Below are 17,066 nucleotides of genomic sequence, written 5' to 3'. Positions count from 1 at the left end.
GATCCTTCCTTAAATTCCAGGAAGAGATCGTCAGAGCCCTTCTGTTTCCAGACGGTGCTCTACCTCACCTTCCCCAACCAAATGCAGTAAGCCGGCTGCATGAGCGGCATTTTCTTTATGCCATCCCGAGTACCCCTACCCAACGAGCCCCCCAAAAAAGATGTCGTGTCTGTAGCAAGCGCGGATTTAGGCGTGACACCCGGTCTTATTGTCCCTCCTGTCCTGGCAATCCTGGTCTTTGCATGGGTGAATGCTTTGAACGCTACCATACATTAGTTGAGTATTAGCGTAGGGTTCAGCACTGCACAGACTAGGCACACTAACACAGGGTCTCCCAAGATGCCATTGCATTTTGAGAGACCCAAACCTGGAACGAGTTACAAAAGTTAAAAGTTACTAAAAAAAAGTGTAAAAAAAAAAATTAAAAAAAAATTTAAAAAAATAAAAACAAAAAAAAATATAAAATAAAACAAAAATAGTTGTTGTTTTATTCTCTCTCTCTATTCTCTCTCTATTGTTCTTCTCTTTTTTACTCTATTCTATTCTGCAATGTTTTATTATTATGTTTTACCATGTTTCCTTTTCAGATTTTTCATACTTTACCGTTTACTTTGTTTTGTTGGTAACCATTTTATTGTTTTCAGGTACACCATTCAGTTGCAGCGCGGATTTATTTATCTTGACAGCAACAGCGTTTGCTCCCACGATATCTAAAGCTGTGACTCCAGCGCTGTCGGAGGTGATTTCACCACCACAGTTACATACTTCAGCATATATGCCGAAGCGTGGGGGCAGCAGTGGGTGGAGGAGCAATTTGCTCCTGCCTTTTGTGGGAGGATGCCCCCATGCTTCGGCATATATATATATTTTAGGCACAGGTTGCGTTAAATGTTTTATTTTTTACTATGTTTTTTTTTTTTGTATTTGCTTTGCAGGTATGGTAAGTCTTACTGTTATACTGTAATGTTACTTTGTTTTATTGTTAACCATCATTTGCTTAGCAGGTACGCCATTCAGTTGCAGCGCGGATTTATTTATCTTGACAGCAACAGCGTTTGCTCACACGATATATAAAGCCGTGACTCCAGCGCTGTCGGAGGTGATTTCACCACCACAGTTACATACTTCAGCATATATGCCGAAGCGTGGGGGCAGCAGTGGGTGGAGGAGCAATTTGCTCCTGCCTTTTGCGGGAGGATGCCCCCATGCTTCGGCATATATAAATGGTGCATGTATGCCCATCATTAGAAGTGGGTGGATGAAGGGAGGTATTCTAATGGTGGGCATACCCACCGATCAATATCTTTTTTTCGTTCAGCCCACAGGCTGCATGAAAAAAAAGTTTACAATATATGCCTAACAAGGACCAGCAACGTACTGGTATGTTGCTGGACTTTGAGTGGTTATACCAGAATGATGCCTGCAGGTTTAGGTATCATCTTGGTATCATTCTTTTCAGCCAGCGGTCGGCTTTCATGTAAAAGCAATCCTAGCGGCTAATTAGCCTCTAGACTGCTTTTGCAAGCAGTGGGAGGGAATGCCCCCCCCTCCCCCACCGTCTTCCATGTTTTTCTCTGGCTTTCCTGTCCCAACAGGGAACCTGAAAATGCAGCCGGTCATTCAGCCAGCTGACCATAGAGCTGATCAGAGACCAGAATGGCTCCAAACATCTCTATGGCCTAAGAAACCGGAAGCTACGAGCATTTCATGACTTAGATTTCGCCGAATGTAAACAGCGCCATTGGGAAATTGGGAAAGCATTTTTATCACACCGATCTTGGTGTGATCAGATGCTTTGAGGGCAGAGGAGAGATCTAGGGTCTAATAGACCCCAATTTTTTAAAAAAAGAGTACCTGTCACTACCTATTGCTATCATAGGGGATATTTACATTCCCTGAGATAACAATAAAATTAATTAAAAAAAAATAAAAATGAAAGGAACAGTTTAAAAATAAGATAAAAAAGCAAAAAAATAATAAAGAAAAAAAAAAAAAGCACCCCTGTCCCCCCCTGCTCTCGCGCAAAGGCGAACGCAATCGGCGGTCTGTCGTCAAACGTAAACAGCAATTGCACCATGCATGTGAGGTATCACCGCGAAGGACAGAACGAGGGCAGTAATTTTAGCAGTAGACCTCCTCTGTAAATCTAAAGTGGTAACCTGTAAAGGCTTTTAAAAATGTATTTATTTTGTCGCCGCTGCGCGTTTGTGCGCAATTTTAAAGCATGTCATGTTTGGTATCCATGTACTCGGCCTAAGATCATCTTTTTTATTTCATCAAACATTTGGGCAATATAGTGTGTTTTAGTGCATTAAAATTTAAAAAAGTGTGTTTTTTTTTCCCCAAAAAATGCGTTTGAAAAATCGCTGCGCAAATACTGTGTGAAAAAAAAATATGAAACACCCACCATTTTAATCTGTAGGGCATTTGCTTTAAAAAAAATATATAATGTTTGGGGGTTCAAAGTAATTTTCTTGCAAAAAAAAATTATTGTTTCATGTAATCAAAAAGTGTCAGAAAGGGCTTTGTCTTCAAGTGGTTAGAAGAGTGTGTGATGTGTGACATAAGCTTCTAGATGTTGTGCATAAAATGCCAGGACAGTTCAAACCCCCCCAAATGACCCCATTTTGGAAAGTAGACACCCCAAGCTATTTGCTGAGAGGCATGTCGAGTCCATGGAATATTTTATATTGTGACACAAGCTGCGGGAAAGAGACAAATCTTTTTTTTTTTTTTTTTTTTTTTTTTTTTTTTTTTTTTTTTTTTTTTTTTTTGCACAAAGATGTCACTAAATGATATATTGCTCAAACATGCCATGGGAATATGTGAAATTACACCCCAAAATACATTCTGTTGCTTCTCCTGAGTATGGGGATACCACATGTGTGGGACTTTTTGGGAGCCTAGCCGCGTACGGGACCCCGAAAAACAAGCCCCGCCTTCAGGCTTTCTAAGGGCGTAAATTTTTGATTTCACTCTTCACTGCCTAGCACAGTTTCGGAGGCCATGGAATGCCCAGATAGCACAACCCCCCCCCCCCCCCCCCCCCAAATGACCCCATTTTGGAAAATAGACACCCCAAGCTATTTGCTGAGAGGTATAGTGAGTATTTTGCAGACCTCACTTTTTGTCACAAACTTTCGAAAATTGAAAAAAGAAAAAAAAAATACATTTTTTTTGTCTTTCTTCATTTTCAAAAACAAATGAGAGCTGCAAAATACTCACCATGCCTCTCAGCAAATAGCTTGGGGTGTCTACTTTCCAAAATGGGGTCATTTGGGGGGGTTTTGTGCCATCTTGGCATTTTATGGCCTTCAAAACTGTTATAGGAAGTGAGGAGTGAAATCAAAAATTTATGCCCTTAGAAATCCTGAAGGCGGTGCTTGGTTTTCGGGGCCCCGTACGCGGCTAGGCTCCCAAAAAGTCCTAAACATGTGGTATCCCTGTACTCAGGAGAAGCAGCAGAATGTATTTTGGGGTGTAATTCCACATATGCCCATGGCATGTTTGAGCAATATATCATTTAGTGACAACTTTGTGCAAAAAAAAAAAAGTGTTACTTTCCCGCAACTTGTGTCAAAATATAAAATATTCCATGGACTCAACATGCCTCTCAGCAAATAGTTTGGGGTGTCTACTTTCCAAAATGGGGTCATTTGTGGGGGTTTTGTGCCATCTTGGCATTTTATGGCCTTCAAAACTGTGATAGGAAGTGAGGAGTGAAATCAAAAATTTATGCCCTTAGAAATCCTGAAGGCGGTGCTTGGTTTTCGGGGCCCCGTACGCGGCTAGGCTCCCAAAAAGTCCCACACATGTGGTATCCCCATACTCAGGAGAAGCAGCTAAATGTATTTTGGGGTGCAATTCCACATATGCCCATGTCCTGTGTGAGAAATATATCATTTAGTGACAACTTTGTGCAAAAAAAAAAAAAATTGTCACTTTCCCGCAACTTGTGTCAAAAAAGAAAGTATTCCATGGACTCAACATGCCTCTCAGCAAATAGCTTGGGGTGTCTACTTTCCAAAATGGGGTCATTTGGGGGGGTTTTGTGCCATCTGGGCATTTTATGGCCTTCAAAACTGTGATAGGTAGTGAGGAATGAAATCAAAAATTTATGCCCTTAGAAATCCTGAAGGCGGTGATTGGTTTTCGGGGCCCCGTACGCGGCTAGGCTCCCAAAAAGTCTCACACATGTGGTATCCCCATACTCAGGAGAAGCAGCTGAATGTATTTTGGGGTGCAATTCCACATAGGCCCATGGCCTGTGTGAGCAATATATCATTTAGTGACAACTTTTTGTAAATATTTTTTTTTTTTTTTTTTTTGTCATTATTCAATCACTTGGGACAAAAAAAATAAATATTCAATGGGTTCAACATGCCTCTCAGCAATTTCCTTGGGGTGTCTACTTTCCAAAATGGGGTCATTTGTGGGGGTTTTGTACTGCCCTTCCATTTTAGCACCTCATGAAATGACATAGGCAGTCATAAACTAAAAGCTGTGTAAATTCCAGAAAATGTACCCTAGTTTGTAGACGCTATAACTTTTGCGCAAACCAATGAATATACGCTTATTAACTTTTTTTTACCAAAGACATGTGGCCGAATAAATTTTGGCCTAAATGTATGACTAAAATTGAGTTTATTGGATTTTTTTTATAACAAAAAGTAGAAAATATCATTTTTTTTCAAAATTTTCGGTCTTTTTCCATTTATAGCGCAAAAAATAAAAACGGCAGAGGTGATCAAATGCCATCAAAAGAAAGCTCTATTTGTGGGAAGAAAAGGACGCAAATTTCGTTTGGGTACAGCATTGCATGACCGCGCAATTAAAAGTTAAAGTGATGCAGTGCCAAATTGGAAAAAGACCTCTGGTCCTTAGGCAGCATAATGGTCCGGGGCTCAAGTGGTTAAATGATAGGTGTGTACTGACTCTTATTAAACATGAGTTTGAATGTGATTGCTTAATTCTGAACACACCTACATCCCCAGTTATAAGAGGGTGTGCACACTTGTGCAACCACATTATTTTTATTTTTTTCAACTGAGTTGTACAGTTTACAGGTCACATTAAAGGTGGGAAAAGTTCTGATTTTATTTTATTTTTTTTACATCACAGAAAACTGACATTTTAAATAGGGGTGTGTAGACTTTATATCCACTGTATGTACTTTTTGAGTTTAAACTCATTTTAACAGATGTTATGAGGAAAAACAAGTAAATCCACTAGTAAAGCACTAGTTGGGTTAATATAGCATTTTATTGGATTTATTGCAATTGTAAATGTTTCCTTTTCTGATCAAGGCTTTTTTTTTTTTTTTCCAGACAAATTTAAAAAATCTGAAGAGTTTGGACCTCTTTAATTGTGAGCTCACCAACCTAGAAGATTACAGAGACAAAATATTTTGTAAACTTCCACAAATCACATACTTAGATGGCTTCGACCAGGAAGACAATGAGGCCCCAGACTCTGAAGAGGAGGAAGATGACGGTATGTTTGCCACTCGTAGTCTGGAATACCATGGACAGGCTTTATTACCACAGGCTTCAGAAGTGTGATGGGTTTCACACAACGCATAAGGGAAACACAGGTTTGTCCCTGTGCTATAACTGCCAGGCCGGACTGCTTTTTTGTGAAGTGAAGGTTCTGATTTAGTTGCTGCAGGTGGGAGCCAAAGCTGACGTTGAAAGCCTTATGGACTGGTATCAATATGAGGGTCACAAACAGGGGTCCTCTAGATATAGGCATGCTAGCTCATATGGCCTGTCCTCCTGGACTGGTATTGTCTGCAGGGGCATGAATTTTAGAATTTCACATTGTAACAAATTAATCATTTTTATTTAACCCTAAACATGTATGTAAATCCTTACTAGGCTTTACTGTGTAGTAATCTTGTAACATGATGCATGGCAGAATATAAACAGTCCTATTTTTACTTTTGTGTTCTGTAAGTGTGAGATTCCGGATTAGGAATGTATAGCGCTGCCCATCCCCTAATCATTAAGTTACACAAGTACAAAGTGCATTCTAATGCATCCTGGTAATGTCCCATACATGCATACTGTATGACATAAGTTGGGATGAATCAGGAAATGAGACTGTTCAGCAATGCATTGTTTAGGAGGAGAACTTTAATACTTTGTCCTTTTGTTCTGCAGAGTCTGAAGAAGACGAATATCCTGAAGATGAAGAGGATGAGGCCGGCCCTCCAGGAGAGGATGAGGAGGAAGACGAGGAGGAGGGTGAATCAGACTTGGGGGAGGATGAGGAAGTTGGGCTATCGTATTTATTGAAAGAAGAGATACATGTAAGTTCAGTTTGTCCCATCTATATACAGCACCAATCCTCTGCTTTTTATACATAAGACAGTCTGTGATCTGTTAGCATCATTATGATTTGCCAGGAACCATTTTTGTTTAAGTTTTTTTTCTAGGAAACCTAAAATTTAACTGCTTGCCCACCTCCCTATAGCGGTTTTACTGCTACAGGGTGGCAGCTGTGCGCTGCATCACACGTGTGTGTGTGTGTGTGTGTGTATGGGCTGAAACGATTAATCGATAATGAAAATCGATTAGTTGGTCTAACGGAACGCACCTTCCTCCCTGCCAATCCCGCCTCCATCCTAGTGTTAGAATCCTGTGTACAAGGCGGCAAATTTTTTTTTATTTTTTCCAAACGTAAACACGGCTAAACGGAAGTTTTAAACATGGGTTACTATCAACTTAAATTGTTCAGGAGAGGTTTTAAAAATGTCTCGTGTACACTAAGCCTAACAGTGTAAATTTGCTGTCCCCTTAAAATAACTCAACACCGCCATTAATGTCTAAACCGCTGGCAACAAAAGTGAGTACACCCCTAAGTGAAAATATCCAAATTGGGCCCACAGTGTCAATATTGTGTGGCCACAATTATTTTCCAGCACTGCCTTAACCCTCCCGTCTTGGAGGTGTGTTTGGGGTTGTTATGTTGGAATACTGCCCTGCAGCCCAGTCTCTGAAGGGAGGGGATCATGCTCTGCTTCAGTATGTCACAGTACATGTTGGCATTCATGGTTCACTCAATGAACTGTAGCTCCCTAGTGGTGGCAGCACTCATGCAGCCCCAGACCATGACACTCCCACCACCATGCTTGACTGTAGGCAAGACACACTTGTCTTTGTACTCCTCACCTGGTTGCCGCCACACACGCTTGACACCATCTGAACCAAATAAGTTTATCTTGATCTCATCAGACCACAGGACATGGTTCCAGTAATCCATGTCCTTAGTCTGCTTGTCTTCGGCAAACTGTTTGTGAACTTTCTTGTGCATCATCTTTAGACAGCCATGCAGACCAATTTGATGCAGTGTACGGGGTATGGTCTGAGCACTGACAGGCTGCCGCCCACCCCTTCAACCTCTGCAGCAATGCTGGCAGATGCCTCATACGTCTATTTCCCAAACACAACCTCTGGAATATGAACCTGAGCACGTGCACTCAAATTCTTCGGTAGACCAGGCGAGGCCTGTTCTGAGTGGAACCTGTCCTGTTAAACTGCTGTATGGTCTTTGCCATGGTGCTGCAGCTCAGTTTCAGGGTCTTGGCGATCTTCTTATAGCCTAGGCCATCTTTATGTAGAGCAACAATTTCTTTTTTTCAGATCCTCAGAGTTCTTTGCCATGAGGTGCCATGTTGAACTTCCAGTGACCAGTATGAGAGAGTGAGAGCGATAACACCAAATTTAACACACCTGAGACCTTGTAACACTAATGAGTCACGTGACACCTGGGAGGGAAACACAAATTTACACTGTTATACAAGCTGTACACTCACTACTTTACATTGTAGCAAAGTGTCATTTCTTCAGTGTTGTCACATGAAAAGATAGAATAAAATATTTACAAAAAATGTGAGGGGTGTACTCACTTTTGTATGTGTGTGTGTGTGTGTGTATATATATATATATATATATATATATATATATATATATATCTATATATATATATATATATATATATATATATATATATATATATATATCTATATATCTATATATCTCTATCTATCATACACAAGTGAGTACACTTAAGTATATATATTTTCCAGCACCCGCCGATCATCAGCAATACTCAGATGCCTAAACAAGGCCTTTCTCAGTTTTGACCTGGGGAGGAATGGATTCTGTGTTCCTGCAAAGCAGGTACTAGAATCCATTACTTCTAGTAAAAGCAGCACAGGTAACACCTAGAGGGTTTAATGCATTCCCGCTAGTGACAGTGCATATTTTTAGCACTGATCACTGTATTAGTGTCACTGGTTAAAGTGTCCGCCGCAGTAGCACAGCCCCTCTAAGTTGCTGATCACTGCCATTACTAGTGTAAAAAAAAGTAAACAAATTACATAAATGCATCCCATAGCTTGTAGACGCTATTATGTTTGTACAAACTAATCAATATACGCTTATTAGGATTTTTTTCTTTACCAAAACCATGTAGCAGAATACATATTAGCCTAAATTTAAGAATACATTTTGTTTTTGATTTCTTATTGGATAGGTTTTATTATGGAGATAGATTCTTTCTTTTTCTTTTTCAAAATAGTGTTTTTTTGTTTATAGCGCAAAAAATAAACACCGCAGAGGTGATCAATACACCAAAAAGCTATTTGTGGGGGAAAACTGACCTATTTTATTTGTGTAGTGTCACACGACCGTGCAATTGTGTAAGTAACGCAGTGTCGTATCGCAAAAAAAGGCTTGGCCATTAAGGGGCGGGGGTTTAAATCTTCCAGAGGTTACGTGGTTCAATTGCCTTAATGATGGTACATAGTTTGAAAAGTCACTTGGTCCCGTAGAAGAAGAAAAATGCATGGTGCTTCATTCTGGGTGTCTGTGAATGCATGTCTCTTCTAAGTTCTGTGCCTGATCTGACAGGCTAGCTATTTTCATAAAGCATTTAGACTTGCACTGCTCGGACAAATCGGCCATACAGCTCTCCACGTTCCAGGTCTTCCTTGCACATCGTCTGTGGTCCAGCAGTGTTCCTCTTTCTGGTTGACTGATGCTGAACTTCTTGTGAGCCCAGGTTGTCAAGGACCTCAAGCATTCCAGATCCGTGTTGGGTGGGTGTGAATTGTAAAATGGGAATTTGGGCTTTAAAATAGTTTTTTTTTTTTTTTTTTTTTTTTTCTCTCTTGGAGACAACCTGTACAACATCATCTTGTGAATAAGATTCATGTTTCTCATACTATTTTGGTGGGTGTAAAACAACATTTTATATTGAGTGTACCATTGTCAAACATGTTATACTTGTACTTTTTGAAAAAACAAAGTTTGTAAAAAATGTAAAAGTTTAAAATAACCCTTGAGCTAGTTGAGTTTTTTTGCTTAGTAGTTTGGCCAGGAAAATGAAATGTGAAAACTTCTATGTGGGTGAAGGCAGCTCACGATGTTTAGTGAATAGCAGGAAGGCTTCTCAAACTCTGCTGGCATGGGGCTGCACAGTCCAAGGTGGGCGGAGCTTGGGTTGCCTGCAGGTACCCGTGTACACCTGTCCCATGACAGACGTGCTGCTTGCAGTGAGACGATCTGTTCTAATAAGACTATTCTGTAAAAGGAAGTTGGGAAACTTGTAGTTTTGGAGACTCGTAAAGCCAGTTCTCTTAAACCATATTTTTTATTTTCCTTAGGATGAAGAGGATGACGATGATTATGTTGAAGATGGTGGTGAGGGGGAAGAGGAAGAGGATGAAGGTATGTGGATAGGAAATTAAACCTTTTTACATTTCCTACTTTAACTAGTGGTAGGAAACTCGCCAGTCTTGTATAGGGTAATCTATTTCAGCAGGGTATGATGTTATGGAGGAGGGGGAGATTTAGCAGCTCAAAATCATGGAGACAGCTGGACTATGGTAGGATGCAGCAGCATTTTTTACAGCTAGTGTTGAATTAATACGAACAACATTAACAGGCCAAACCTAGTCACAGCAATAAATTTATAATGTAGGTACACTGGATTACAGCTTTGATGGGATCTTTATCTGGTAGAGTTAAAATGTGCAGTTATTTTAAAATGCCTGACTTTCTAACAAAGGAAAGGGGCAGTCTTTTGGAGCACCATGATGGCTTTATTATAGCTGAGCTCCAGATAGATTTAAGACACAAATTAATGCAACTCTGTAATCATTAAGGCCCCTTTCACACTGGGGCATCAAGGCCGTCGGTGGTAAAGTGCTGCTATTTTTAGTGGTGCTTTACCTTAGTTTTGCAGGTGTTTTCAGCTGCTAGCCGGGCGCATTTAACCCCCGCTAGTGGCTGAAAAAGGGTTAAACTGACTCGCAAACAGTGGTTTGGCAATGGTGCCCATTAATTTCAATGGGCAGGAGCGGTGTATACACAGCTCGAAAAATGCTTGCAGGAGTTTTGTTTTTTTTGTTTTTTTTTTTCGTCCTGCCAGCGCATCGCCTCAGTGTGAAAGCCCTCTGGGGCTGCCTCATCAGCGCAAGTCCATGAAGGAGAAAAATTACCTGTTTGCAAAATTTTATAACATACTATGAATGTGTGGTGTGTTTGTGGGGGAAAAAAAAGTTTGGTCTTTGGGTTATTTTTTTTGCTAAACGAAAGTGTTGATTAAATTACCACCAAAAGAAAAATGATACAAATGTCGTTTGGGTACAGTGTTGCATGACAGCGCAATTGTCATTCAAAGTGTGACAGCGCTAAAAATTGGCCTGGGCAGGAAGGGGGTAGAAGTGCCCGGTAGGCAAGCTGTTAGATAAGTTGGGTTTTTATTTGCATGTAAAAAACTAGTTGAAAGCTGTATTTCTGGATAGTTTCAGTCTGTTTCCCACATTGAGCCCACACTTATGGATATCTGTTCCAGTTCAGATGCGTTCAAGAACACAAAGATTCACATGTCGAGTGAAAACTTTTTTGAAGACTGTTCACATCTCTGCGGTGCAATTTTGATGCAGTTTAAAAAAGGGGGGGGCTGTGTTTTGTCTGGTTTTAAGTTCCATAGACTATTATGACATTAGAATTGCACTCCAAACCGCATGAAAATCACAACGCACCCAATGTGAACCTAGGCTTAAAAATTAGCATTTTTTTTCCCCACATTTGTATAGTTTGATAGATTTGCCTTTTTCAACATATTTGTGACGTCTGTGTATGACACAAGCCAGCTATTTCCCGGGCAGTATTGGAGGGGGGGGAGAATCAAGAAAGCACCATCACATCTGTTAATGGTTGCCGGCACTATTTGAGACCATTTCCACCATGCGTTGGGAATTATGCATCCAATGGTGGTCCGTGTAGGCAGTTTGTGGCTGCAGGATGTAATAATGGGTGACCCAGACCCAAAGTCTCCTGGCCTGTCTCCATCAAATCCATGCATTCTGTGGGTAGAACTGACTGGGAGTCTGAGATGCCCCGCTCTTACCCACTGAAGAAAGTGGCAACTTTGCGAGAAGCTGTGGCCACTAGTCTTACAGGATGTAATCTAAGATGAGCCCTGGAAATGCTGCATTTCAGTAAGCATTTTATCGGTCGCTGCGGCTTTGCAAAAAAGCAGGATGAGAAAAAACAAATTGAATAATTGAAGGTGTACGACTTTGTGCTGCAGGGACATATGTTGCATGGTATGGCGTTGCTGCACCATTCCTAATGTCACCAGCGCACCTTGACATTTCTTGTGCTTTTTATTGCATGGTAATGCACTGCCTTTAAATTACATAGACTTGTGTTAGTGCTCTATGAAGCCCATTTAAATTAGGTTTTACATAGTTGGGTTGAAAAGACACAAGTCCATCTAGTTCAACCAAAAAAAAAAAATACACAACCCTATACCGAGGATTATATAAGCAAAAACCCCAGCAAAGCAAAGTTTTCCTAACACTACACACTTGAACACATCACAAAGGTTTGAGTATAGTTTAAACATTTCTGGTCTGAGTTTAGCTTCAAGGTAAAACTTTACAGCAGGTGCTGAAAATGCACCAAAAATTCCCTCCGAAGACACAAGGCAGATTTCCTCACTTTGTGTAAATCATACGTGCGATTTGACTGTCTTCTGAAATGTATTTCTAATACTTTTGGTTTCTTCCCCCAGAAGAGGAAGCCGTAGAACGCGGTGAGAAGAGAAAGCGGGAAGCAGAAGATGAAGGCGATGAAGACGAAGATTGAAGCGCCATATGTGGAACGCTAGGACCAGTCTTTCTGAGCCCCTGGGGTTGATAGAGCGATAATGCAGATGTGTATGTCTGTACCTGTAAAATAGATGTCCCTACAGAATTTAACATGTAACTTTTTATAGGAAAAAAAAAGGTGTGGTTTTACAATTTTTGTGCCCTTTTTATCATTCCAGTCAAGACAATTGAGATCCTTTTTATTAGTTATCCTCCATAGAATAAATTATCCTTCTGAATTTCCTTTTTTGCATTGCCTTTCCAGTCCCAGAGGCGTAGCAGACTCCTTGGGGAATGAAGAGGTTAATCAGTATGACTATTAAACACAAATCGTGGATTTTTAAAAGACGAACATGGCTTCCTGTGCAAAGTTTGTTCTTAATACAAGGTAGAGAAAACGATGACATTTAGCAAGCTTGTACCATCAATTGCTTTGTGATTTAAAATTAAACTGGTCAAATGCTACAACAAAGTTAACATAGTGGATTAGGGTAATGAATCGCAAGTCCTGTTTATCTCGAAGACCCTTTTCATGCTGAGGCAGTTTTCAGGTGCTTTAGCACTGGAAATAGCGCCTGAGAACTGCCTGCCATTCATTGTAATGGGTGCTCTCACATTGGGGCGGTGTGTTTGCGGAACGTTAGAAAGTCCTGCAAGCAGCATCTTTGGGCCGGTTTGGGAGTGCTGTATACAGTGCTTCCAAAACGCCTCTGCCCATTGCAATGAAAGGGCAGCGCTTCAGAAGCGCTGCAACATGGGAGTTTTTAACCCCTTCTTTGGGGTTAAAAGTGCACCGCCTAAACAGCAGTAAAGCGCAGATAAAACGAGCTGCGCTTTACCGCTAACGCACAGGCGGCCCCAGTGTGAAAGGGGTCTTGCATAGATGGATTTTGTAAAGTTGGCACTTGTGGGCTGTGATGCTTGGACTGTGCTATGATTTTATGACTTTGTATGAGCACCTTCCCAAAGGGTGGTGTTCGAAGGGTGATTACCGATGGCAGCCAGTTGCATTTCACTTTTCTATGATCAGTGATGGGTAATTCCTGGCTGTAAGTAATAGCACTTGTAAGTTGATAATGCCCGTGTATGTTACAGTATGCCCTTGCCAGCAGCTGCACAACAGGTCTGTGTTCCTCAATAGCTCAAGCTTCTAAAGGGTTTTTCCTTAGCGTTCAGTCATGTGCCGCCATGCTATCTCTTTGCTGTAGAAGACTGCCACCTATATTTATTTATGTTGCAATGCAGTGTGGGGTCTTCAGGTATTTACACCATATACTGTAGCTTCAGGAATACTCTGAATTGAGAACTGGTTTAGACAATCTCTGCAATATTTTTGTGCATTGACGCTAGCCATTTATATATGGGATCGATCATTCTTGTCCAAGCCTTTCTGTACTCTTAAAGCGGAACGTCACCCAAAAGAAGTTCCACTTTAAGGCCTCCTCCCTCCCAACAGTCCCTGGCATGCCCCCCTTGGGTGAGCACAACCCTGGATCCTGGGGCAGGCAAGTGTCTGTTATAAATCAGCAGCTACAGTTTTTGTAGCTGGCTTGACTGGAGCTCCTCTTTTTTTTTTTTTTTTTAAGTCCTTTCCCCTGCATCAGAGTAGTGCGTACATCAATATGTTACAAAGCGATTTCAAAGCATTTAGCCAGTTGCCTAAAGCTTTGTTAAAGGCGCAAACACCCGTTTTGCTGCAAAAGCTTTTTTTTTTTTTTTTTTTTTTTTTTTTTATATTGCACATGCGTAAGAAAAACAATTTGGGTCTGAAGTTTAATTAAAACCCCAAACATATTTTCTGAAGCGGATAATAAAATGGTGGTCGTTCCAAATGTATGATATTTTAGATTTTGTGTAAAACATACATTTTTCTGTTTAAAAAAAAAAATTACACCCCTGTTGGGTTTGTTGAAGCGATTGGTCAACTGTCAAATTGATTTCAGCTGAAAGACAGTTGACTTGTCAGATTTTCTCACTCCTGGCTGCTGTAGAATCCAGGACAGTCAACAATGTTTTACAGCAAATGGGTTACAGCAGCCCCTTTAGCACAAGTATGGGGGGCGTTGCACGTGGATCTTAATGGAAGTGTTGGCTGTCAGTTTAAAGGACATGTTCACCTTTTTAGAAAACTATAATAAATGCACCTCCAATATTATGACTCCCTCCCGCACCACTATTGTGTTCAGCCCTTGGATCATTTCTCGGCCAGCAGAGCGCAATGATCATTGCTGGCGGCTGTAGCCACTGACAGTAATCGCATGCAAAAATAAAAAATAAGACAGGCTGTTAGTACTGGTCCATCAATCAACTTTAATGCAATCAGCCTTGCCCATTCGTGGATCGATTCTCAGCCAGTCCCTGTTGAAACAACTGAGATCCAGTGTTAATTTAGTTGACTAAAACACGAATAAAACAATTGAGATGACTATAAACAACTAAAACTAAAATGCCATTTTAGTCCTAAGACTAGGACTAAAACTAAATTGCAATTACTGAAATGTCCTACGTTTTAGTCGATTAAAATGTACTGGAGATTTAGTCGACTAAATACGACTAAAACAATTGCAGAAGACTAAAAATGGGACTAAAAACACCATTTTAGTCTTAAGACTAAAACTAACACTACTGAGATCTGATCCTTCTATGGCTGGCTTTAGGAAGACGAGTCCAAGACTGACCCTGTGCATAGTAACATTGACGCATATTCGGTTCGTAATTGGCTGTACAATTGCTAACTGAATTGTATTAAATTAATTTGCAGTTTGCTACATACTTTCCAGGGAAAGCACAATATCTCAAGGCTTAGCTTGCAAGCCGTAGACTTAAGCCCCATACACACGATCCGAAAATCATACGAAAAGTGCCGCATTTGAATCGATCGTACGATAATCGGATCGTTAGTACAGAGCTTTCGAGAGCCAATCAGGACAGTTCATCCGATATTATTCTATCGGACGTGCACGGAAATTTTTTTTCGTACGATGCCAGATCGTACAATTTTCGTTTAATCAGTATAGCTGTTTGAAAACGCAATACAAACGCATTACAACACATGACATCGCTTCCGAATTTTTATTCTGTCGTACGGGAATTTTCGTGGCGATAGTAAACTCATCAGATTCAACATGAGATTAGCATGTAAAAAAAAAATAAAACTGATGGTCATTCGTCCGATAATCTGATCGTGTGCACGGGATTTAAGGTATGATTTAGATTTGTTTACAAAGTTTTCATCGTTTTTGTCTAAATTATCCCTGGATGATACTCGTATAAACCCCCCCTTCCTTCAATATAAATAATTTGAGTCTTGAATCCCTATCATGTTATAAGCCAATGCTATACTACAGAATGACCACTGGGTGGCAGAGCTAGACTTAGCACAGTCATTGCTTGTCTCTGTGTTTCTGAAGATCACGGTAATGCAGTCCTTTTGTTGACTCATAAATCATCAGATTACCCCTTTCGTATTAGTGTGTTTTGTTTTTTTGGTGGGGGCGGGGGGTGGTTTTGTACTAAAGGCCAGGGCAAACTTCTACTGGTGTTAGCACACAGATGCATGGCTGCCGTATGCTTATTTAAATCCAATTTAGGGCCTGATGTGAGATCTAGCTATATATACATATATAAATATATACATATACCAAAAAAAAAAAAATCTATAACTTATGTTGTAACATGTAAGCCATTTTAATGCATCTTGGAAGGAAAAAATGTTTTAGACTCATTATGCCGGCCTTCAGATTCAATGTTTAATTTTCTTTTTTCTTTTTGGAAATCTATAAGGGTGGGGTTTTTATATTTGCAGAGGGGGATTTGTCCTATTTGAGATACTCTTTTATGGCAGTATGTATATAGTGTGATCAGTTACTTTTGAATTCTTTTAAATGTGCAACTTTTGTTTTTGAAATAAAGCCATAACAGTGTTACCTGGTCCCAGCTGTAGTTCTTTGTCATCATACTTTTTTTTTTTTTTTGTTTATGGTTTGTAGTCTAACATTGCAAATGTCGGCTATGCATTGCACGCTCCAATCCAGGCTGAGATAGAAAGACAATGTGTTACAGAAATGTTCAAGATTAACTCCCCTTTTGTTCAGAACAGATGTTCTCCTGGGTGGTCTATGTACAGTGGAACCTTGGATTACGAGCATAATCCGTTCCAGGAGAATGCTTGTAATCCAAAGCACTCGCATATCAAAGCAAGTTTCCCGATAGAAGTCAATGGAAACTTAATTTATTCTGCATTGACTTCTATTGAATGCAATACCACATGTGGCCAGAGGTGGGGGGGGGGCGCCAAAGAGCCTCAGACAGCTCGGCTGAACTCGGAAAGGCTCGAACGGGTTATTTCTGAACTGTTCCGAGTGTCACCAGTGCCCTCGCACCTCTGGCCGAATGCGGTACTGCACACCCCATGAGCCTGAATTCTGCTCGTTTTGCAAGACAACACTCGCGCGTTATTTTAACTGACAATTGTGCGGTCGTGGGACACTATCTAAATTTTATGTCCCCTTTTTTTTTTTCCCCACAAATAGAGATTTCTTTTGGTGGTATTTGATCACCCGTCTTTGAAAAAATAACATTTTGAAAAAATAACATTTTTGAAAAAACAGGTTTTACAGAAGTAAATTATCCAATAAAAATCTAATTTCTTCAAAAAATTTAGACCAAAATGTATTCTCCATATTTTTTGGTAAAAAAAAACCCAATAAGCTTATATTGATTGGTTTGCGTGAAAGTTATTACATATACAAATTATGGGATGTGTTTATTTGTAGTAGTAATGGCAGCGATCGACTTATAGTGGGACTGCGATATTGCGGTGGACATTCTGACCCTTTTATTTTTGCTAAAAAGTATGCATGTAACTGTACTAATGACACTTGCTGGGAAGGGGTTATAC

General features: G+C 40.3%; 1 protein-coding gene across 2 annotated transcripts in view; it reads left to right on the top strand.

The window, feature by feature from the left end:
- Positions 1-16,097, top strand: part of ANP32E (acidic nuclear phosphoprotein 32 family member E) — a 38,651-nt gene extending 22,554 nt beyond the window's left edge. For both annotated transcript variants that reach the window (XM_073610583.1, XM_073610581.1), the window contains 4 exons: positions 5,328-5,493; positions 6,162-6,310; positions 9,671-9,734; positions 12,091-16,097. In XM_073610583.1, the coding sequence (XP_073466684.1) occupies positions 5,328-5,493; positions 6,162-6,310; positions 9,671-9,734; positions 12,091-12,164 (453 nt within the window). In that variant the 3' untranslated portion in view covers positions 12,165-16,097. The remainder of the gene's footprint in view (positions 1-5,327; positions 5,494-6,161; positions 6,311-9,670; positions 9,735-12,090) is intronic.
- Positions 16,098-17,066: the final 969 nt, after the last annotated feature.

Source organism: Aquarana catesbeiana, linkage group LG13 (genome assembly GCF_042186555.1).
Source record: "Aquarana catesbeiana isolate 2022-GZ linkage group LG13, ASM4218655v1, whole genome shotgun sequence".
Taxonomy (NCBI): domain Eukaryota; kingdom Metazoa; phylum Chordata; class Amphibia; order Anura; family Ranidae; genus Aquarana; species Aquarana catesbeiana.
The sequence above is the reverse complement of the archived record's forward strand: the minus strand, read 5'-3'. Positions and strand labels throughout refer to the sequence as shown.